The 25651-nt window shown below is 39.4% G+C and overlaps 1 protein-coding gene across 2 annotated transcripts in view; it reads left to right on the forward strand.

Moving 5' to 3' along the window:
- Window positions 1-824: 824 nt before the first annotated feature.
- The window catches only part of fancl (FA complementation group L), a 62267-nt gene continuing 37440 nt past the window's right edge, over window positions 825-25651 (forward strand). Inside the window, exons 1-5 of one of the 2 annotated variants that reach the window (XM_078404769.1) lie at window positions 825-1000; window positions 13856-13970; window positions 15686-15744; window positions 18015-18075; window positions 21783-21839. In XM_078404769.1, the coding sequence (XP_078260895.1) occupies window positions 13878-13970; window positions 15686-15744; window positions 18015-18075; window positions 21783-21839 (270 nt within the window). In that variant the 5' untranslated portion in view covers window positions 825-1000; window positions 13856-13877. The remainder of the gene's footprint in view (window positions 1001-13855; window positions 13971-15685; window positions 15745-18014; window positions 18076-21782; window positions 21840-25651) is intronic. The other variant, XM_078404770.1, reaches the window with a different exon arrangement.

The raw sequence follows: 25651 nt of genomic DNA on the forward strand, positions 1-25651 counted from the left end.
ATACAGAGAGAATCTCTAGTGCAAATATTCAATCAGTAACATCCAAAGTTTAAAGATCACGATGCAGCGACTCTTCAAAAAAGTTATAAATGTCAATATAAAGGAGCGACTAGGCTTGTATACACTGGAATTTAGAAGGATGAGAGGGGATCATGAAAAACATATGATTATTAAGGGGTTGGACATGTTAGAGGCAGGAAACATGTTCCCAATGTTGGGGGAGTCCAGAACCAGAGGCCACAGTTTAAGAATAAGGGGTTGGCCATTTAGAACATAGATGAGGAAAAACGTTTTCAGTCAGAGTTGTGAATCTGGAATTCTCCGTCTCAGAAGGTAGTGGAGGCCAGAGCTCTTAAGGATAGCGGATTCAGGGGGTATGGGGAGAAGGCAGGAACGGGGTACTGATTGAGAATGATCAGCCATGATCACATTGGATGGTGGTGCTGGCTCGAAGGGCCGAATGGCCTACTCCTGCACCTATTGTCAACTTATCCAAGAAGTTGAACAAAAATAATTGCAAACATTTTATATACGAAGAAATCGCAGAGTTGTGAACGCTGCCCAGTCTAGCACACAGAATCTGCTTCCTATAATGGCGTGGAAATTTACCCATGACCTACTACCGTTTTTAGGGTCGAGCGGTCTATCTTACTCCTCTGGTATCTGTGTTGATAACCCTCGCTACGCCAAGTTTTGCAGCAGCGCTTTGCAAACTGCGCTTAGGAAACCCGCAGGGACCTTTCACTGATAGTGGACACAAAATGCTGGAGTAACTAAACGGGACAGGCAGCATGTCTGGAGAAATGGTATGGATGACCCTCTGCTAACCCTCGCTACAGCAAGTTTTGCGGCAGCGCTTTGCAAACTGCGAGAAACCAGGTGACCGCCGCCGGAGAGCGGCTGATTGGCAAAGAGGATGCGTTGGCGCCGACAGCCGCGGCTCTGGTTGGCTGCGTGTGGAGCGCGGGGCCGGGAGCGGCGGCTGCAGAGTTCAGTGCAAGTAAGTACAGAGAAACTTTAACACGTCTGCAGCAAGGAACTGCAGATGCAATTACACCGAAGACAGACACACAATGCTGGAGTCACTCAGCGGGACAGGTTGCATCGTTGGAGAGAAGCGATGGGTGATGTTTCGGATGGAGACCCTTCTTTCACTGAGCACCCTCCCTGCGCCAAGTTTTGCAGCAGCGCTTTGCAAACTGCGTAGGTGATCCTGCAGGGGACCTTTCACTGATAATGGACCCAAAATGCTGGAGTAACTCAGCGGGACAGGCAGCGCCTCTGGCGAGAAGGAACGGGTGGTGTTTCGGGTAGAGACCCAGATCCATGGTTGCTGCCTGTCCCGCTAAGTTACTCCAACATCTTGTGTTGAACATATCTGCACCCTAAAGACACCAGATTCTCCACCATCCGTACTGTACGCCTGGTGTTCAAATCCTCAGTCGCATCATGCGGGCTTGCCCATCTTTATCCTGAAAAGTTAAAGCATGAATGTTATAATAAGAAACCCTTAAAACGAGTGCATTTATTCACAAAATGCTGGAGTAACTCAGCAGGTCAGGCAGCATCTCGGGAGAGAAGGAATGGGTGACGTTTCGGGTCGAGACCCTTCTTCAGTCGCCCATTCCTTCTGAGATGCTGCCTGACCTGCTGAGTTACTCCAGCATTTTGTGAATAAATACCTTCGATTTGTACCAGCATCTGCAGTTATTGTATTAAAACGAGTGCAGTCATTTAAAAGTTTGCACGCTGGAATGACGCATTTAGATTAACAACCTAAGCATTTAGATTAACAAACATTTATTTAGATTTAAGTAAAAATGAACGCGTTTTCCCATTGAAATGAAAGTGACTGCGGGACCTGGCATCCATCCTATGGAATCATACACACATTTCTGAGCCGAAGTTTGCATTTCATCCCTGGATATCTGTAGCAGTCCAACTGGAAGACTCAGCTCCAAAGGTTGCGATCAGCTGAGCGGAAATTCTGAGCTTCAATCTTCATCCCGCGGTCCTGAAGTTATGTTTGGCCACGAAGGCAAAATCTGGTGGATCGGATTGCTCTGTCCTTTATACATAAGCCCCTACATTGTCCTGGTCAATGTTTACACCTAAACCAACGTCTCTAAAGATAGATTATCCATTAATCGCCAGCATCATCTTTTCGCAGAGGGCCCCACCAATACTTGTGACATTCAGACTTGGTCTCCCTACCATATTACATTGTTCCATTGATCTCAATATCGCCCCAATCTGCTTTGCAATTTAAAACGCGATTTCTACTTTGGTTTTAATGAAAATCCATTGACTTTTCCCCCCTCTACTAGAGTGTTTACTTGTCATACACACTGGGATGGAAATAATGTAATTCTTACTTGCTGCAGCTTTACATGCATATTAAACACAACACATCAAATAAATATACAATAAGTAACGCAATAAATGATCAGTTATACCAGGTAACCAGACCATAATAGTGCAAGCCGAAGTACACCGTACATGGTGCTGAGGTAACATCATGCAGATGCTATCTGTCCTGCTGAATATTTAAAGCACATGCTTTTTATTTCAGCTTTCCAAAATTTGTAGGTCTGCTTTTTGAAAATGATGCATACTATTCATTGCGAACTGACCACTTGGAGCAGTGAAGGGACTTAATGTTTTTATGCCAATAGATTTCCTATTAAATATAAATTAAGGTTTGATAATGAGTGTGACTCTCTGGACCCAACGGTGGGGCATCGTGACAAATCCGGTACGATATGTCATACAATGAGTCTGCTTTTTGATTTCAGAAGGGTGCATAGATAAACGCATGACTTTCTGAAGTATCAGTGGCTGATTGTTGCTACTCAGAGTCATGCAAGTGAACCCGCAGAAAACATCTAGACCTAATAGTATATCTGGCCATGTTCTCAAAGCCTGCAGGGACCAACTGGCTAGAATCCAGTTTGTGGAGATCTTCAGCCTCTCATTCTGAGGTCCCCATCTGGTTAAAATGGCATCTATAATTCCAGTGCCCAAGATACTCTCCTGCTTTGAAACTTAAAGCATATTGTCATTTAAGATGTAAGGCACATGTTTATTTCTTTGACCTAACCACATGACTTTGCACCCATCATTTGTTAATTTTAAACTTGTGTCATTCTTTTTTGTAGTTTTTGCATCAAAAACTCAAAAATAAGCATTATCCAGCTTCCAAGGAAAATTAATAAATTCCAAGGAATTTATTATCTGAATGGTGTCAAGTTAGGAACAGGGGACGTACAACGAGATCTGGGTGCCCTCGTGCATCAGTCACTGAAAGGAAGCATGCAGGTACAGCAGGCAGTGAAGAAAGCCAATGGAATGTTGGCCTTCATAACAAGAGGAGTTGAGTATAGGAGCAAAGAGGTCCTTCTGCAGTTGTACAGGGCCCTAGTGAGACCACACCTGGAGTACTGTGTGCAGTTTTGGTCTCCAAATTTGAGGAAGGATATTCTTGCTATTGAGGGCGTGCAGCGTAGGTTTACTAGGTTAATTCCCGGAATGGCGGGACTATCATATGTTCATCATATCATCATATCATATATATACAGCCGGAAACAGGCCTTTTCGGCCCTCCAAGTCCGTGCCGCCCAGCGATCCCCGCACATTAACACTATCCTACACCCACTAGGGACAATTTTTACATTTACCCAGCCAATTAACCTACATACCTGTACGTCTTTGGAGTGTGGGAGGAAACCGAAGATCTCGGAGAAAACCCACGCAGGTCACGGGGAGAACGTACAAACTCCTTACAGTGCAGCACCCGTAGTCAGGATCGAACCTGAGTCTCTGGCGCTGCATTCGCTGTAAAGCAGCAACTCTACCGCTGCGCTACCGTGCCGCCCACTAGGCTTGTATTCACTGGAATTTAGAAGGATGAGAGGAGATCTTATCGAAACGTATAAGATTATTAAGGGGTTGGACACGTTATAGGCAGGAAACATGTTCCCAATGTTGGGGGAGTCCAGAACAAGGGGCCACAGTTTAAGAATAAGGGGTGGGCCATTTAGAACTGAGATGAGGAAAAACTTTTTCAGTCAGAGAGTTGTGAATCTGTGGAATTCTCTACCTCAGAAGGCAGTGGAGGCCAATTCTCTGAATGCATTCAAGAGAGAGCTGGATAGAGCTCTTAAGGATAGCGGAGTCAGGGGGTATGGGGAGAAGGCAGGAACGGGTTACTGATTGAGAATGATCAGCCATGATCACATTGAATGGCGGTGCTGGCTCGAAGGGCCGAATGGCCTCCTCCTGCACCTATTGTTTATTGTCTAAAGTTGGGTTTTATTTTGAACATCACATGTGAAGAATAATAAATGTTCTTCATTGAAATATGTTTCCATATTTATTGTACTATTCAATCATTACACTTAAGATGCCTTTACATTAGAGTCGTAGAGCTATAGAGTCAAGGACACAAGCCCTTCGGTCCACATTGTCCATACCGACCTAGTTAGTAGGTCCTATTTGTCTGCATTTGGCCTTTGAAGCTCTAAATCCTTCCTATCCATAGATCTATTCAAATTGTGAATGAACTAAAATGCTGACTTTTAATGAATGTTTAATGTTGTGCATCGTGATTACAGTATTGTGATACAGATATGTACACATATACACAAACCCAGCCTAATACTTTGCCGTTTGTCCCTGAAGCCCACAAATGAGAGGTAACCTTTGTGTTTTAAATGGTTCCTGCAAGCTCAGATGGGTAACACGCTGTGTTGCCCTTATTGGATCTGAAATCTTAAACAAATCCAGTAAATAGGTCAAATAAAATATGCTCCCCTGATCTCATCTTTGAAATAGTAGGTCTAATTGTTCACTTTTTATCAAAGATAATAGAGCAGAGCAAGATAGACCACTCAACCCTAAAAAACGTAGTATGTCATGGCGTCATTTTAGTAGGCAGAAACTTGCAGAAACATTTTAAAAGAAAAATAACAAAAATCTGTGAATTGATAGATGAGATATATCGTGCAGTTTTATAGCATCATCACACATACTGTTCCCCCAAAACACTGATTACACTGCGAGAGGCATAGCGAACGGCGGGTTTCGCTTACTAAAATGGTGGACGTTACGCTCCCTTGCGTACTACACTTCAGTATAGGCGATTTCAACGGAGTGGTTCATCTTGCTCCTCTAGTACCGTTGCTTTTTATTTACCTCCCTGATTCCATATTCTGTACTCTTCTTTAATCTCTTGACATTGTTATTTTGATCATTTTCCCCAATAAGAAAGGCAAGGTTCTGAGGTATATAATATGGTATTTCATTAATTACCCAATTTTTTACTTTAAAGAGAGAAATAAATCACGTTTCATACTTTCTAATCCAGTAGGATTTTGTCCATTGACAGTAGATATCACAACACATTTGTGAAAGGATTTACATTCACAATCAATTCCACCAGTATCTTTTCAAAGATTTTCTGGTTGTTAGGCAACGGAAGTGCTCTTGGAAAGTAAAAATAGGCATCCTCTATAATATGTTCTTGATTATATAGGTTCTGGATGTAAAAAAAGGATGTACATTAATCCTACAATCAAAAGGAGAGATGTTCAAGATAATCTGAACAATATCAAGGCTTTGCAATACTGTTACCTGTTTTCTGTTCTTATCTTGCTTTATTGACCTCTTCACATGTGTCTTTCCCCAGATTGCCGTCTGCTCATATCCATTGAAAATCTTTCGGACAACAGTTATTCCAATTTTTTTCTATTTCATTCTACTTTCTTTTTGTGCATTAATGACTAATACCAACCTGATACTGTCTCCTGTGCTGTCCTTCTTATAAGAAAGGGAATACCTCAGAGGAAGACTCAGACGTTTTCCTGCTGGCATATAGTGTACAATATAGCTGGTTGATTATTGAATTTAGGATTTTATTTCTTGAGGGAGTCAATTAGTTGGCACTTTGCACCCCCCCTTGAATTCTTTGCAGTTCCGAGATGACCCACATCCTATATATCATAAATGTAGTTATCTTAACATCAATTCTGATGTCTCGCTTTGGGTTAGTTGAAAAGACTTTTGTATTTTCCTTTTTTTGTCCAAAAAGATAATTACTATGTACTGTCAAAGCCCATTCTGTATCTAAATGTAATAAAGAAATTAACATCATTTATTATGATTTTCCTGAGGGGTGAAAACTGAATTTTGCACAAAAGGAAGATCCAGTTTATATAATTTGTTTAATGGTAATGAAATCACTTTTAAATTTCTTTTAATTTATTCAATTTTTGGGTGGTTATTGTTGCTAGCAAGGCCTAGTGTATTTCCTCCTCTCAAATTGACTTTTGATTTTTGTGGTGCTGACCTATCTTTAACCACCAGTTCTTCTGATGAGGGCACTCCTATTATGTTGCTGAAGGAATTATGAAGAATTTCAGGACTTCGACTGGCTATGATAAAAGCGTAACAATAAAATTTCAAGTTGGGCTGGTATGCGACTTCAGAGAGAAACTTGCAGCCGATTGTGTTCCCATGCATCTTCAAACCTCCATTGTGGCAAAGGTAATGGAATTGCGAAGTGCAATCAAAATAACCTAAGTGAGGATGAAATAAATACTGCTGTGCATTTTGTAGGCAGAGTACATTGAAACTATTGTATCAGTGGTGGATGGAACAAGCATTTAGCAGGAAAAATGCTGGTCAAGTGGTTTGTTTTGTCTTGGAAGTTGTTAAACTTGTGATTGTTACTGGAGCTATGCAACTTAGGAGATGGAGAGTACTGGAGAACACTCCTGGTGTACTTTGTAGACCAGGTCAAAATGAGTTATTTGCTGCTTAATACCCGAACCTCAAATTAGCTCTTAAACAGGTTGAATTTTTGGTCAACAGTGATTTGCACAGTGGTGTTGGTGGGGGAGCACACCATGGTAAAGCCAATATGAAAGGTAGATAGTTAGATTCTCTCTTATTAGAAATCATCGCTGCTTGGCACTAATGTCACTTTCCACAGTGCATAATATAGTTCTCAACATTGCAACGCAGCAGTTCCATAAACAAAGTCCAACGTCCACAATGGAATAGAGGTGAACAGTACCTAGCTTATGAAAGGACCATTCAAAACCATGATAGCGGAGGGATAAAAGGTGTTCCTGAGTCTGGTGGTGCCCATTTTCTAGCTTCTGTACCTCTGCCCGATGGGAGTAGGGTGAAGAAGGAATGATCAAGGTAGGACCCATCTTTGATTATTTTGGCTGCTTTTCTAAGGCAGTGTGAAGTGTAGATGGAGTAAATAGTGGGGAATCTGGTGTGATGGGCTAGGCTACATCTGTAATTTTTTGCGGTCTGGGGTAGAGTTGTTCCCAAAGCAAGCTGTGATGCATGCCGACAGTATGTTTTCTATGTTGCATCTGCAAGTGAAAGTCAAGACTTCTGTGACAAGTCAAACTATCCTGAATGATACAAGAAATCTCACTACAATCTTCGCAAAGCCATCTGGATTGCTAGGAGACAATACTGGGACAAACCACTCAAGATATCCATTGACAGTGGGGAGGCCTGAATGCTATAACTGGCTACAAAGCAAAGTTAGGCAGCATTGCTGGTGATAGTGTGGCCCTCCCTGATGTACTTAATGCATTCTACGCTTGCTTTGTGCAGAATGCCATTAGACAATGACATCCGCCCCGACAGACTGGAGTGTGATTTTTTTCCCACGATCACTGTTGCAGAAGTAAGATCGGCTTTCCTGAGGGTGAACCCACGGAGAGCAACTGGCACGGATGGCTGCATCCGTAGGAACTGCGCGGGCCAACTAGCAGGAGTGCTCACGGACAGTCTCCCTACTCTGTTCTGAGGTATCCACCTGCTTCAAGAAGACCACTTTCATCCCGGTGCCAAAAAATGGCAAGGTCTCATGCCTCAATGACTACCGCCCAGTGGCCTTGACATCTACTATCATGAAGTGCTCCATGAGGCTGATTATGGCATTCATTAAATCCATTCTACTAAGTAGCCTGCAATACAGTCTGCTGCAGTTTGCCTACCATCAAAAGAGATCCATGGCTGCTGTCATCTCCCTGGAATGGAGATCCACTCATCCCTGGAATACCTGGATAAAAGGACACCTACGTCAGACTCCTATTCATCATCGATAGCTCTGCTTTTTATACTGTTATCCCAACCAAACTTGTCTCCAAACACATGGAACTTGGAGTCAGCACTCCCCTCTACAACTGGATCCTCGATCTCCTGATCCACAGACCACAATCAGTGAGGATAGGTGACAAATTATCATCGACAATAATTCTCAACACTGGTGCCCCACAAGTTTACGTTCTCGACCCCCTCCCATCCTTATACACTCATGGCCGTGCAGCCAAATACCATCCAACTCAATCTACAAGTTCGTAGACGACACCACTAATGGGCTGGGTGTCAAATAATGCCGAGATGGAATACAGAAAGGAGATCGAGAACATTGTAACTTGGTGCTGAGCCAACATCCTCTCCCTCGACATCAGCAAGATAAAGGAGATAGTGATTGACTTAAGGAAGCGAAGGAGCATATGCACGTGGTGTACATTGACTCCATCTAAACTTTACGCTGCCTCGGCACGCTGCTAGCACAATCACGGACCAGTCTCTCCCCGGTTACTCCCTCTTCTCCCTCTCCCAGCTGGCAAAAGGTACAAAAGTTTGAAAACTCATACCTCCAGATCCACTTTCTTCTCAGCTGTTATCAGGCAACTGAATGGTTCTCTCATCAGCTAGACTGCTGCTCTAACCTTCCATCTTCCTCAATGGAGACCTTTGAACTATCTTTAATCCAACTCTATCGGACTTTATCTTGCACTAAATGTTGTACCATTTATCCTTTATCTATGGACTGCTTGATTGTAATCATGTATAGTCTTTTCTTTGACTGGATAGCATGCAAACAAAAGCTTTTTCAGCGTACCTCGGTACACATGACAATAATAGACTAAACTAAACCTTGAAAAAAATTGTGAGTGTCATTGGAGACGAGCCAAATTTCTACAGTCTCCCACTAAAGGGCTTTGGTGTGCCCATCTTGGCTGTCACTTCAATATGGTTGGTCCATGATGCATCTTTGGTAATATTAATGCCAAGGAACTTGAAGCTCTCAACCATTTTCACTTTGGCACCATTGACACTGAATGGAGCATGTATTCCACCGCGCTTGCTGACGTCGACAACTCGTTCTTTTTCTCGCTGACCTTCAGGGAGAGGTTATTTTCCTGAAACTGCGTTACTAAGTTCTCCGTCACCTTCCACTGCGTTGTCACCTCATTGTTGATGGTCTGGCCCACCACAGTGGTGTCATCTGTGGAACTTGTAGATGGTGATAGAACCAGATTTGCCTGCACGGCTGTGAGCGTATCGGGGAAGAGAAAGGTTTGAGAATGCATTCTTGTGGAGCATTTGTATTGACAATTATTGGGGAGAATGTGGTGTCACCTATCCTCGCTGATTGTGGTCCGCGGGTCAAAAAGGTAAGGATCCAGTGGCAGAGGCGATCGGTGCAGGCTCCTAAATCCTGGAGTTTGGAGGTGAGTTTGGAAGGGATTATGGTGTTGAATGTAGAGGCATAGTTGATAAATAGGAGTCTAACATTTGGAGTCCTTGTCATTTAGGTGTTTCAGAGTTGCATTTAGAGTCATGGGGAGGGTTTCTGCTGTAGACCTGTTGCGACAGTAAGCAAATTGTAGTGGATCAAGGCTGCCCTAGGGGGCTGGAGTTGTGTGCCATCACCAGCCTCTCCATGCACTTCAGAGTCAATGGACAATGGTCATTAAGATGCACTATTTTTCTTTTCTTTGACACTAGGATGATAGTAATCTTCTTAAAACAGGTGGGGACCTCAGAATGGAGTAATTAGAGGTTAAGGATATCTGTGAGTTCCTCTGCCAGTTGATCCGCACAGGTCCAGAGGCCGCCTTGCCCAAGCTGATGGCCAGGCAGTGCCGTTCAACCAGGACATAAAGGTTAGGTTTGTGTCGTTATATTCACAACCCTGTTGGCTGCCTTCATTGCGGAGCTAATATTGTCTTTGATCTCTGCACATCTGGCTCTTGCACTGTCATCCACAATGGATGTTGATTTGATGCTTGCGCTTGTGTCAAACAAGTGCCTGCTGATCTATTGGTTAAGTCAGCAAGGCTACTCATTATCCTTCCCTCTTGAGCAACAATAGGTTTTTGATTAGGCTGAACAGTTTTACCAGGTTGAACAACTTGCCGTAATTGCACTAACAGTAAACACAGTGGGTGAACTGAATTGATGGGATTTGATGCCAAGGAACAATCTTCTGGCAGTGTCCTATTCCTCACACTTGGGGTGCTACTTATAGAGTGACTAATGCCCATTAAGCAAATTTCTTTGAGCTGTCCTGCTTTTGCAGATTTACCCGAGGTAAACTTACAAAAGTTATTCACATTACAGGGTGGGCTGCAGAACACTTATAAATAAACATACATGGCAATAAAAATGCGTTATGATGTTGCATGTGCATGCAAGCCATTGGCAAAAGAGGTGATCGACTTTAATTTGCCCCACTTTTATGTTCTCCTTGACAATTCTTCCTGACATTTTCTTGGAGAATTTATGATCTACCTTTTATTTAAAGCAAACTGAGTAATTGTTGGTTTATATTTTAATTAGCTGTTCCCTTTTTTATTAGGATAGTTGGAAGATTTGTTCATTAGTTTTAAAGTAATTTTTGTGCACGTTGATTTTGCATAGTTTTTCATAAATCCTTTGTGATAACATCCCCAGTACCCTATTTTTCAGTTTCATTTAATGTGAGAATTTCTCACTACAGTTTTTCCAGAGATAAAAAGAGGGACTGTGGGATGCATGCTAGTTTGGCCAGGTTGAGATCTGTAGTACATCTCAAGGCCTTTTCAATTTGCGTACAGGGAGCCACCACTTATTTCCAATTTAGAAATGACATGAACCAACTTGCCAAAATCACCCCTGCCGAGAAAAGATGGAGTTAACTACAGATATTCTTCAAATAGCAAACATTGAGGCGACAAATCTTTGCAAGAATGTTATTGATTCTTTGGGGTGCATTTCTTTGTAGAAAGACATGTCTTCCCAACTATGAAGTTTATATGTCTCCTAGCAGGATGTAGGATTACTTGATTTATGAGTGCTGTTCCTCGGAGGATGGATGGATGGATTTGTCAACTGCTGCAGCGGCTACAGTCACCTTCTGCTGTGTGGGATCTCGGGTCACAGCAATATCTTTTCACTGTACCTCAGTACACTTGACAATAAACTAAAACTGTAAACTGCACCTGAATGATTGAGTTACACACCCTGTTCAACTAGACATTGCCCTTGGTTCACTGGTGTTTTTAAAATTTGAAGTATGTAGCTGAGCAGCTGCATTATCAACTTGTTATGAATTGTTCTCTGGAACGGTACACCGTTGTAACTTGGGCAAGACCTGTTTATTTTTTTTGCCACTTAACACTTTACCTTAATACGCTTTTTAGTTAAGAGAAGTTTCATAAACTGAAATGTTTTCTGGTAATGCATTCCTTTCATAAATTGAGGAATTGCTGTGTTCTTAATATAGTTTGTATAATATTGTGTATTGGTAAAATATCATTTACTGTATTTAGTACAGGAAGCAGGAGTATACCTCTCCCTTTATAAAAGTTAACATGGCGTAGTTAATATATATTTCATCGCAAGTGGAATTCAAAATTTGGGTCATCTGTGCCTTGAAGTATCAAACAATGGATAAGGAAAGAAGGGTCTAACCCAGCACATTTCTGCAGATTCCTAACTGTTGTTGTTAATGGGAATTGTTCAATAAATAATTCTGTCAGATATCTTGTAAGGGTAGCTGAGATGGTAGAGCTGGTTAGCATAATTCTCTCTTCACCTCTGCGATATTGATTGGTTTGTAGTTTCTCTAATTTGTTTTTAGTTGCTCAAGTCTGCAGGAAAAAAAAGTTAATTGGCCATTAAAAAAATGGCCAATAACATTTGGGCGGGGACTGTGCTGGGATGATAGGGCAAGAGTTATATATGCTCCCATCTGGTTGCAGGGCACCTCACAGTCTGAAGAAGGATCTCGACCCGAAACGTCACCCATTCCTTCTCTCCAGAGATGCTGCCTGTCCCGCTGAGTTACTCCAGCTTTTCGTGTCTAACCTCAGAAAGATTGCTCATTATTTAATTTTACTTTAGTGATTGCAAAATAGTTCCATTTTTCTGATTACATTTATGTGGAAAAATTAATGAAAGGGGAAACTTTTGGTCACAATACATTCGAAGCATTAGTCTGGTGTATGTATTTGTCAACAAGAAAGGTTTGATAGAATTTGTGATAATTACTACGGTAAGTGTAGCGGCCAGCTTCTCGTCTTTATCAATTAGCTCCCGAGCTGCCACTTGCATAGACCGGGTGAAAACGATAAGCTTATAACTCGAGATAATCAATTACAGAGATCCTCCTCGACGTTTGAATAGTTAGACTTCGTTATTTGAAGGTGCAATAAACATATTGACATATCTCTTGTCATCGACTGGTTATTGATTTGCAAAGTAAAATTCTATGTCTATGCGATCGATACGAATTGCCAGATATAACTTCGGCGGAATCTGTATTAATCTTCTTGTCAATAAGATCTACAACCGATTATATCTTGGCTAATGAATCTTTTGGCGGAGCCTTTGGCTGAACCTCTGTCAGCACCTCCCGGCTCACACACTCTCCCAGCACGTACACAACTGCCCGCACTCTAGCCCCGCCCAGCCCCTACGTAAGCATCGCATTAACTCTATAGTGTCCAAACTACAGCAGGATACAAGGTAATAATAATAATTTCCAAAAATAACTAATGAATGCAAAATGGCTCCTACAGTAAGTAAGCAGCATGAGGCAACTAGTAACAGCACGGGGAAAGTTCTGGCAATAATCGAGCATAGCAGTGTCCTAAATGTGGTCTGTTGTGGCACATGTGGTAATTGTACTTGTATTTAATGTTTTCTCTGGCCCTTTACTGGAATGCAGATCACGGGTGCCGACAGAATCATTTCTACACGATTTCTTCCTGAATGCCGCTTGTTAACCTGTGAACGGTTTATTTAAATTTACAGTGAGAAAGATTCATCTAAGCCAAACCCTGAATCTTCACTGAGAAACCCTGTCTGCACATATTGCAGCAAAATTCCCAAAAGAGAAATAAGTATAAGGAATCTCCTGTGTATTTTAAATATCATACTTCCTCCTTTATGCAGAATGATTTGAATTTTATATGGAGTTTGCTGTGTATTTGGTAAATGCCAGCCCATCAGTGTCCTGTATTCCCTTTAATCATAAAAGAAAAATCAATTGTGTTTTTTTTTCTTAAAAGTGTACTGGGAACTAAATGCATGGAAATCAAATCCAGATTCTTCGCCACATGATGTAACAAAGATAAATGGCTAGTGGGTGGTCGAAATTGAAACTCAATGTTTATTAATAGAATAATGTTGAAGTAGCTGTGGTGGTGTATTTCCATCAGTAAATAATATAGAACTTCTGAGTTGTCTAGAACTTAAAAAGGTGTGTGTGTGTGTGTGTGTGTGCGCATCAGTCCGTCCGCTTTACACTTGCTCTGTTACCAATGGAATACTTTCAGTCTGAAGAAGGGTCTCGACCCAAAACATCACCCATTCCTTCTCTCCTGCTGCCTGTCCCGCTGAGTTACTCCAGCATTTTGTGTCTACTTTCTTTCAAGTTGTCTTTCATTTGAAATCTTGGGTCTTGGTTGAGGTCCTGAAATATTTTGATAATACTGTATTAAACATTATACAATATGATTTTGCTACTATACATATTTATATCTTACAGATCTTCATCTCCGTGTAAAATCATGGCTGGACATGATGCCCTGATCAATGAGTGCCCACTTCTGTTGCCTCAGAATAGACAAAAGACTGTGTTTGATGGCTTTGTTATGGTTAAGGTACAGTGTATTAGCATGTGATTAATAAATAACAAAATTGATAACAAAATTGTATTATGGTATGCATGATTAGTTCCTGTGTTGGAGAAATGCTATTCGTACCTTGTCCTGTAGAAATTGTAGAACTTTGCAGCACAAGGAAACTAATTTTTGCCAGATTTATCAATCTGTTTTATTTCTAAATCAGTCTCATCCTCTGCTCTTTTCAAAAGACCACAATATTTTGTGTTTCAAAATTTATTGCACTCCATGCAAAATGTACAAAAACATTTAATGCCAGCCTCCCAGAGTTGTATAAACAATGACTTTTCACTGATGACTTCGATCAAATACTTAGAAATTGTCTTTGATTGTTATTGCAGTGCTACATACTTTTGGCTGCCAGAATGAAACAGTTTCGCTTTTAAGTTCAGAATAGGTACCATAAATACTACATTAAAAAATATAGAGGCTTTCTAATACTGCATAATATTTGTGCCATGATAAATAATAATATTTCTTTCTGTAATCATACAGTGCTTGTACAATGTGGTGCAGTGAATTTTAAACATCTCTTAACTAATCATAATCCTGATTAAGAATACCCAGTGATATTGGAAAATGGATGATTAGCTGCATTGTCAGCAATTTTAAATTATTTCAATTGGTTAGTTCAAAATTTAGTTGTTACTTGAATTATTGAGTTGTATTACACAGTTACTCGTAACTTAGGCCACTGAACCTTTGGGAACTGAAAGGAAATACTTCTCCAGTCGTAATCAGTGACTCCCCCAAACTGAAGAAATCAGGATTATGTTAAAGATATGAACCTTAAATTACTGTGTCAACAATTTTTTCAACAATAATCTCTGAGGTACTACCTGTACCAAATAAATACTGATGGTCTGTTTATATAAACTTCCCTAATGATGACTGGAGTAGGTTCAGAATAAGCCACTACTCATTGGTACAGAAAAGCACTCTGTTGTTTTTTTAAGTCTATTGGTTTTAAAATCAGCAACTCCACTGTGCTGTACGGGTGAATAGGCACTGGCTTTAACATCCATCTCTGCCTCTGGAAAGATGAATAGAAATAGCTTTTTTCCCTATTATCAGAACTCTATTATTCCATATATCTGACAGATTCCTTTTGCTTTTATTGGAAGAGGCCTTAATCTATATTGTTGATCCTCAAAACTAAAGCTGGTGTATTTATTTCTATATCATCTCAATGATCTAACTTTATTTTTGTTTTTGTCTATCAGGCCTTTGAAGGGGTGTTTTAGAAGTTTTTATTGGTCTGGGAATTATTGCAGGAAGCTTAGCTGATATTGCTGGCAGTGGGAAGTGCTGTGGGGATTTGCAGTTATCCACCTATTTGTCATTTTTTAGTGTAGTGTGTGTCCATTCTTTGGCAAGCCATCACAGTGCTCTGTTTTATTCCAACAACATTATATTGGGGAAAATCAAATCACCAATACCAATGTGGAGTATTTCCTGTGTGTAGGAAGGAACTGCAGATGCTGGTTTAAACCAAAGATAGACACAAAATGCTGGAGTAACTCAGCGGGGCAGGCAGCATCTCCAGAGAGAAGGAATGGGTGATGTTTTGGGTCGACACCCTTCTTCAGCATCTTGTGTCTATCTTTGGAGTAGTTCCTTTATTGCTATTAACAAGACTGCACTGGTATTGATATGGGTTGTGTAATAAATATATATTTTTTGCATATTCCTAGGACAAGGAATTTCGTGTGAGGATACTGCTGCCAGAAGACAGAGATCTGAAACATGCAAGGTGTGGATTTTGTTTTTAATTGTTGAATTTGTACTTGTATTTTGGGATATGTTGGTTGGGTCACCTTGGCCTGTGAGTGAAGATTTCCCTCGGGCTCCTGTTTTGATGCAGCATTGAGGAAGTATTTCATTGTTAAGTATCATCCCTCACATAGACAGAAGTGTTCATGTCCTTTCAAAGATTCAGCAGTACATTTTGAGAAAAAAACAATAATTAATTAAACATCTTTTAAAAGCATGGGATGTTCCAAAGTAGATATCAATTAATCTTGCAGTTTTGAAACATTTTAATTATTGTATTCTGGGAAATAAATCGGACAATTTATACATAAGATCCCACAAACAGCAAAGGAATAAAAAAACCTGACTTATTTGCACACTAAAGTCAAAAACAAAATTTCTGACATACATTCCTAGAAGCTGGTTTAATTTTCTGTCCAAATTAAGATATTGCCCAAAAGTGCAATTCTTTAATATAGTATAAACTGTTGGCTTGTATCACATACTAAGTTTTTCACATTAATTTATACCATTTGACTTAATTGTAAGTCAATGTGTATGAATTCATCATGATCCTCAAGCATCACTTGAGTTATGTCTAAAATATAAAGAATATTGGGGGTGGAATATTGTAAAATTGGGGGTGTTTGCTCTGGATTATCCTGGTCAAATATCTTACCCACAATTTTGCTAAAATGTGATTGTGGGATCTTGTCGAGTGCTGATTATTATTTTTTTTTAAAAATCAGATAGCCAGTGCAATTGAGGTAATATTGTATAAAGGATTGAATCTTTTTTTCAGCAACACAACAAGGTGTTATATAAATCTCTTTGTAGTATCATAAAATGCAAGCAGTAGTATTTATTTATAGACAATCTCCAGGATTTTGTACTAAATCTAAGTTATGAGAATGCACCAGTTATATTTTGGAAGATATCTAACCCTTTATCGAATGTGTAAATTGAAAGATAAGCTGATACTCCAGAAAGCTGGGGAAGGATGGAAAATGGGTGGAGGAAAGACAATGATGTATTTCAATCATGGAGGAGGTTGATGAGCTCCCTGATCTAATTACATAATATGGACACTGCCTACCTACTAAAAGTAATAACAGCTAATATCATGAAAAGGTGGAAAAAGCCCCGTAAAGTAGAAAAGCAAGCAATTGGGAAGATTGAAGGGATGAGAAAACAACATCAGTTTTCATGAGCTTTGAAGTGAAAACTGAACATATTTAAAGCACATTATTTGCCATTGAGACCTTGCATTTCCCACTATAACATTATTTATAAGCCGATTACATGGAATTTGACATCTGAATATTTTGTGCTTAGTATCAATTGACTTCACTGGTGGGATTTGTACATTTTAAAAGGGTCAGTGTGCAGGAGCATAATTAGAAAGGAATTGATGCTGAAACAAAAGAGTAGGTCTCAGGATAGGTAAATGAAAATTAAATTAAAGAGACATTTTAAACGAGGTTAAAAGTGCAAAAGATTTAAGAAAGTCATTTCTGGAGATAAGTGCTTAAATGGCTGGTAGCACTACTGCCCATGGTTTGTGAACCAAGTAAGGATTTCAGGCTGGAGATGGTTAATGGGACAAGTGCATGGATTTTTTTAGTATAGAATTTGAAAATCTCCAACATTGTATTGAAAATTATTGTCATTCATCGACCTCAGAGATGATGGGTGACTGGGAATGTGTGGACTGAGATGAGGGCTGGAAAAGGTTTAAAAGACACGAGAGATAACCAACGCTGGAATCTGCAGCAAAAAGCAAATTGCTGGAGGAACTCGGTGGGTTGGGAAATATCTGTGAGGAGGAAGGAATTGTTGACATATCGGGTTGAGACCCTGCATCAGAACTAAGTTTGAAAAACGGAAAAGCTTTTGGATATAAACAAATTTTGCAATTATTCTATGACGATGAAAGCATGGATGAAGGTTTCCAACTGCTGTAGGTTTTTTGAGTAACTATCATAGTTATAACATATTGAGAATAATTGAGAATCAGAGAAGAATTGTATTGAAATCTTCAGAAAATAACTGAAAGGAACAAAACAACCATGGAGGAAGCAAATGGATAAGTAATCATGTAATCATGAATTGTTATTGATACAACAATGAAAAATAACAATTTCATCATATTTGAAAAGTGAGCAGGGCTTTGTATAATTTTTGGAAAAATGCTAATTTCAGTAGATTAAATGAAGTAGAAGGAATATGGAGTGTTTGCATTGTTTTATTTTTGTTTTTAATCTGTTGAAGGCTTCAGTGCAGTTGGCAGTTAAACCAAGTCTTGCACGGATACCAGCACATTGTGAAACAGGTAATGTTCAAAATCATAGCTTTGGTAGTAAATAAAAATTTAGGGGTTGCTATAAAATTTTCTCAGGCCAATAAAAGTCTGTTCAATTATAATTTACCTTACTAAATCAGGAGGGGAAATAGATTTATTTCTAAAAGTCAACACTTTAATCATATTATGAAGACTGGCAGTAATATAAATTTTAATGGACATAAGCATTCATGGTACAAAGGCAGATGGAGTTGGAGTATTTCTGTTCCTGCACTTACCTTTGTCTTTTGGGCTTTCAACCATGCTGCTTAGGAAAATTCAGATGTAGAGAATATTTAGTGTAGGGATTAAAAGAGGGTAAAAGCATACAGTCATATAATTGTTCAACAAGAAATGAGGCCTTTGACCACTGTGTCCATGCTGGCATTTGTGCCCATCTTTACTAATCCCATTAGTCTGCATTAGATGCATATCCTTCTGTGCCTTGCCTAATCAAGTCCCTGAATGTCTCTTAAATGTAGTGGGTGTAAGTGGTTCCATCTCTGGTAGCAAGTTCCATATATCAACCATCCTCTGTGTGGAACAACTTTTCCCCCCAAATATCTTTTTAAACTCCTTCCTCGCACTTTAAGCCCTTGTTATTTTTGAAATACCAGCAATGAAAGAAAGATCCTGGCTATCACCCTGTGTATGCATCTTACAATTTATCTGCCACTATCAGGTGTCCACTCGGCTTTCTTCGCTCCAGGGATAACAAACCCAACCTGTCCATGCTCAACGTTGCATTTAAAATCCTCAAATCTCGGCAGCATAGTGGTGAATCTTCTCCGAATTCTCTCCAGCCCAACCATATTTTTTCTTGCAAAGCTAGACACAAAATGTTGGAGTAACTCAGCGGGTCAGGCATCTTCTCTGGAGAAAAGAAACAGGTGATGTTTCGGGTCGAGACCCTACTTCAGGCTGAGAGTCACGGGAGAGGGAAACTAGAGGTATGAAAAGGTACAGAACAAATGAGAGAGGTGGAACACACGATATTCCATTGTTGGCTGTGGAAGAGATGATAACGATGGGATACGAACAATGAAACTAGCAGGGTGATGAGTGGGGGAGGGATGGAGAGAGAGGGATTGCAAGGGTTACTTGATATTAAAGAAATCAATATTCATACTGCTGGGGTGTAAGCTGCCTAAGCAAAATATGAGTTGCTGTTCCTCCAAATTGCATGTAGCCTCACTCTGACAGTGGAGGAAGCCCTGAACAGAAAGGTTCAGTGTGGGAATGGGAAGGAGAGTTAAAATATTTAGCAACTGGAAGATCATGTAGGTGTTCAGTAAAATGATCGCCCAGTCTGCACTTGGTCTTGCCGATATATAGGAATCCACACTGAGAACAAGGGATACAGTCGATGAGGTTGGAGGAGGTTTGAATGAACCTCGGCCTCACCTGAAAGGACTGTCGGGTCCCTGGATGGAGTCAAGGGAGGAAGCATAGGGAGCTATGGGATACCGAGGAGACATGTGTGAGAGCCTCATTTATGATAGAAGAGGGGAACTCCCATTTCCCTAAAGTATAAGGACATCTCAGAGGATTTGAGTTTCGGAGCAAGGAGGTCCTACTGCAGTTGTACAGGGCCCTGGCGAGACTGCACCTGGAGTATTGTGTGCACTTTTGGTCTCCTAATTTGAGGAAGGACATTCTTGCTATTGAGGGAGTGCAGCGTAGGTTCACCAGGTTAATTCCCAGGATGGTGGGTCTGACGTACGATGAAAGAACGGGTCGACTGGGCTTGTATTCACTGGAATTTAGAAACCTGAGAGGGGATCTTATGGAAGCATATAAAACTCTTAGAGGATTGGACAGGGTAGATGCAGGAAAAATGTTCCCGATGTTGGGGGAGTCCAAAACCAGGGGTCACAGTTTAAGAATAAGGGGTAGGCCATTTAGGACTGAGATGAGTAAAAACATTTTCACCCAGAGAGTTGTGAATCTGGAATTTTCTGCCACAGAAGGCAGTGGAGACCAATTCACTGGATGGTTTCAAGAGAGAGTTAGATTTAGCACCTTCCTGATTTAGATTTAGATTTAGCCCCTTCCTGAGCTCCTTTTCATTTATTGTATGTGTTCTACCTCTATCTAAGTTTCCAAAATGTATCAGCTCACACTTGTTGGGATTACACTTCACTTGAAAATGCTCTGCCCAACTTTCAATCTAATCTACATCCTGTTGTAATCTTGGTCAACCTTCCTCACTGTCCACAACACCGTACGTTTTCAAGTTATCCGCAGACTTGCTAATCATACCTCCTACATTCAAATCCAAGTCGCTAATCCATATCACAAACAGCAAAAAATGTCCCAGCATCAATTCCTATTGTACAACACTATTCACAGACTTCCAATAGGAAAAGCAATCTTCCACCACTAGCCTCTAACTCTTGTCTCGCCATTTTGGATCCAATTAACAAGTATGCCATAGATCCCATGTGCCTAAGTCTTCTGGACCAGCCTACCATGTGAGGCCCTGTCAAATGATTTATTGAGGTCCAGGTAGATAACATAAATTACTCTGCTTTTATCAACCTTCGTTATCTTTGCATAAAACTCAGTTGGATTAGTGAAGTTGAATTTCAGTCGCACAGTGCTATGCTCTCTCTGATCATCTGCTGCCTTTTTAAATGTACCTAATTCCCATCCCTCAGAATTTTCTCCAGTAATTTCAGTATTGCTGACATGGGTCTGTATTTACCTGGCTTGCCCATGCTGATCAGAAATTCACCCTGATTCCATTGACTTTATTGAGACTAAATTTCAGAACCAGATCACGTTATGTGGCCACCACAGTTATGTGTGTAGCTCAATAAATCAAAGACAGATTTAAATCCTAATGTAAAAGAAATAGACAGGAGTAGTCAAAATGTCCCTTGTGTCTGTTCAATCACTCAATAAAATCATGGCTGATCACGTGTATGCCCATTTTCCTTTTTATTCCACGCATCTTTGGATTTGATGCCTAAGCATCCTTGGCTTTCTGAGGTTAAGAATTCCAAAGACTTTCAACCCTCTGTGAGAAAGAGAATTCTTATCTCAATCCCTAATGACAACCGCTTCCCTTTTGAGTATTACACCCTAATTCTACACTTCCCAACTAATGCAACCTCTTGTTACAATCCTTATCATTTCTTCTTGGCACTTTGCATGTGAACGTGATCACCTGTCATTCTCAACTGCATTGTGTATAAGCTAATTGCATTCGAACTATCCGAATAAGGCAACCGCTTCTAAATCCATGTTATCCTGACTCCAAGGCATTTATATATTTTAGGTTCAGAGATAATAAGTTCACATTGCTTTAAATGAGATCTCATGAGTAAGCTGTACTCTCCTAGCAAGGTTTCCTTAGTATTCTATTCTAAGCTCTTTCCAACACGGACCAGTATACCATTTATTGCTTTAATTGCTTCAGTACTTGCATTATTTATTTTCTGCAGGTCATGAATCAGTAAAACAAGATGCAACAGAACATGAACATTTGCTAGTCATTCACTATTTAACAAGTGTTCTGCCAGTTCAGCCCTCCACACGCAGATTGGGTAATGGGATTTTGAGGGAACAGCTATTGTGGGCATTGGTTCTGTGCCAAAATTGATCCCATAATCTACTCGATGTTTAACCCCGAGTACAACATTGCCACAGCAAAGGGAAATCATTTAATCAATTTCCTATATTTCCCCCACTAGAGACTGCAACAATCCACTGATCTGGTCAGCTTTATGTTGGAGTTTAAAACTGTTTTGGTAAGTAAAACTACAGTTGGGACTTAAGGCTAGATCGCCACAAAACCATATATTGGAACATTCAATGAAGTGTACACATAGTACAGAAATGCCTCCAGTGTATGGTTAAAGTTAAGCTTACTGTTTTTAAGCCAGTAGGTTATTCTTTAAGTACACATAATAAATAACTGTCTTATTTAACATTTTGTTCGATTTCACCTTCCAACCTGGGATAGATTTTATTTAAGTTAAGTTAACATTTTGAAGACCAATAATATTCCAAAGGCACAATCAAGTGGTCAAGGTTTGAATTTTAAAACTCTGTTACATATAACAAGCCAGTGTGATTGTACACAACTTGAGAAAACAGTCAGTGAGGAGGTAGATTATTTCTCAAGAATAATTTGTAGGAAGTTTTGGAAAAGCAAAAAGCTACAGATGCTGGAAATCCAAAGTAAAAACCAGAAAATCCTTGAAACATTCATCAGGTTAGACGCATTTGTGAAATGAGAAGCAATAAATATTTCAGGTCATAGAGCCTTTATTAGATCTTTGACCTGAAACAATAACTCAGTTTCCCTTTTCACATACACTGCCTGACCTGAATGTTTACAGAATTATCTGTTTTTAAGCCAGTAAGTTATTATTTTCCATTATTTTCAGAAGAAACCTTGCACCTTTTAAAGTGGATTTTGATGTCTTCATGGATTTCGGGCTTGAAAGATAATAAACTTAGTTTTCTTGTAAAGGAGTTTTTGCAGGTGCATGCATACATTTGATAGTGGGAAATGTCAAAACATTATTATTAAATTATTTTCCTGTTTTAACTTAAAACAAATAAAGGGGTTTATGAGAGATGGGGGAAGAAATGACAAATTTTATCACAATAAATGTTCTTTTTATATAATTGTATAATTATATAATTTTTATATAACTAGTTTTAACAGATGTAAAACCACTTTTATATTAAAACATCTTTCTTGCAGATAGTAAAAGTGAAACTTGTTTTTATTTCTGTGCATTAAATATATAACCCTTATAAAATTCAGTACTTATAATACTTATAGTCTGAAGAAGGGTCTCAACCCGAAACGTCACTCATTCCTTCTCTCCAGAGATGCTGCCTGACCCGCTGAGTTACTCCAGCATTTTGTGTCTACCTTAGTACTTATAGTCTTTGGGGCATCTTAAGTGAGCAGGGAAGGGCTGTTGAATAACATATGTCATGTGCCCTGATAATTTGTATGATATTCACATCTTGGAAAAGTCCATTGATTGAAGGATCTCACACCTTTTCTGGCTCACAAATATGATGAGCAGGAAATGCTCACATCTGCAGCTGCATTTGGGAGAGTGAGGAATTGATGAATAAAATTTTGGCAGTTAAAGCCTTAGCTGGACACGTGTAGCAAAATCCCCGGTGAAATGTAACTAATAAACTATTAAATTTCTTGAAGTTGTATCTGCCACGTGATATATGACATAAAATATTAATAGTTGTTGATCTACTTTTGAAGTTTTTGCCTAAGATACCTGTAGGGGCGAGATGTTCCGTGATTTGCGTTGCACATTTCACTTCTTCACTCTTTTTCCTCTGTAATACCTCTTCCAGAAGACTCAGCCAAAATCACAGAAATGCTTTGGAAAGTTGCAAACACCTTTTGGAATGGTCTTTAATCAGTAAATCACATTTTATGTAAATGAGCTTTCTGTTTTCTCTGAACCTTGTATTAACTATTCAGGATTTTTTAAACAAAAGATGACCAGATGGAAAGGTTATCTTATCCATTCCCAGAGGCAAGGGCTATATTGATTGTGAAACAAACCTTGAAAGTACAGTTATCCCTTGTGTCTTTGTATATTACCCTTATCCATAATTTTGAAACTTTACTTGCAAGTGTGAGCAATGCTACATGCAGAGGAAAGCAATTAACTTTAGTTCATGCAGTGAAAATAGTCTGAAGATTTTGCTTTGTGCAATTTTAATTTTCACAACAAAAAAATTAACCCAGTAAACAGAACACACGTTAGAGCTGAAATTTTCAGAAATTAGACAGGTCAGTGGTGGTAAGAAGGAGGATTTAATATATTTTCCTCGAGTATTATTGACATTCAAATTGGAGGATCATACTAGCATTCTCTTGACACTCCCTCGAGACTGGTGATGGATTTCCAAGCTATTTATTATTTGTTTCCATGTTATAACCATGCACCCTCCCTAAATTTCACTTGTCTGTGTAAACATCCCATTAGTTCACGCAGAATTCCTCTCAACTTTATATTAATTTGAATAAAAAGATGGGAGCATAGTTTTTAAGACATTTTTTAGTCTTACAATTATATGAAGATAAAGCAGTAAATAGCGAGAAGAAGTTAAACTGTGGTTACAAATGATTTTACAAAAGGAAAACTCATTAATTTTGCATCTCAATTTTTTTATTCTCTTGCTATCAGTGGAATTAAAATCAGGAAAGATGCAGAATAGACTGCAGGTATTGTCCATTTTTTAAATTTGCACCCAAAGCCCCCCAAAGCGAGTGCAGCTAACTATTTTACTCCAGCAATTTGAATATTGTGCCCCTGCTTGCAGTTGATCATGGAGACAGTGTAATGCTTACACTCTTTATTTCTTCCAAGAAGGGGGAGTGCTTTGTTACAGTTAATTTAAATTATTCCAGTATTTAATTGAATATTATCTCCTGATATTAAAAAAAAATCTTGTGATGACATGTAATCTTAAAATATAAATTATTGATGAGTCATATTTGGCATAATGCCAAATCACCTCATTTTCTAAATTGTTGGAAGATGTAACAAAAGTATCAAAACTGTAAAGTTGAGATGCTATGCACTCAGTTCCATTGGAATTGAGTCTTAAGTGATGAAAGCTTGCATCAAAAATATATTTTTTATTGTTGCAAAGTCTGTGCTTTTATGTACTTTTGATTTTATCATAAATACAATTGCGATAGCTGCAGCTGAGTTTATGGCAAGTACATGTCTCACTTAATTATCATCCCAAACTTTGTTTAGCAAGTCTTGTGCGAGAGCATTCGGTTTTATTTTAATCTTCAAAATTAGGTACTAGAAGATGTACTAGAAGAAGCAAAAAAAATTGTGGATGCTGAAAATCTGAAATTTAAAAAAAGATGCTGGCAATACTCAGCATGGCAGGTAGCATCTCTGGGGAGAAACTAATTTGAAGTTTTTGGTTGATCTATGATCAGAACTGAATTTAGAAAAAAACTAGACAAAGTGGACCCGTTGGGCCCAAACCTCTCCTGCATTGGTGTAGCACCCTGTCCTCTCCCCTCTCTCCTCAACCCCCCCTCTCCCCTCTCCATCTCCCTTCTCCCCACTCCCCCTTCCCTCCTCCTTCCTGCCCTCCCCCTCCTTTTAAACTTTAAAATGTGAATAACTTTACAAATATGACACCGATTTCAATAAAACTACTTGCATTATCATTAAAGTGACAATGGTGAGTAAGGTGGGCCAAAATTGTCGTGCTATCGTGTACCGTTTTGGCTGAATGTCAGTCACAAACGAGAGTTTTAGTATATAGAGGCTGGTCCTGGAAATTTGATTAAAAAAAAAAATTTAAACTTGAGATAACTTGCTTTCTATGTCTGTGTCAGAACTTGCCATGTATGTGATTGACATCCATCTATGATATTAGCCCAGATTTTCCTGGCATTAGGATAGTCTGACCTGCTGCGCATGTTCCACAGGACTGCATTTTGCAACATTTTATGGTTTTTAGTTCTTTGTTCTCTACAACTTTCTGCATTTAAACATTTTTGTTCACTTATTTTCATCTTTTCCTCTCACTGCCC

Source organism: Rhinoraja longicauda, chromosome 9, assembly GCF_053455715.1.
Source record: "Rhinoraja longicauda isolate Sanriku21f chromosome 9, sRhiLon1.1, whole genome shotgun sequence".
In the NCBI taxonomy this organism is placed as follows: Eukaryota; Metazoa; Chordata; class Chondrichthyes; order Rajiformes; family Arhynchobatidae; genus Rhinoraja; species Rhinoraja longicauda.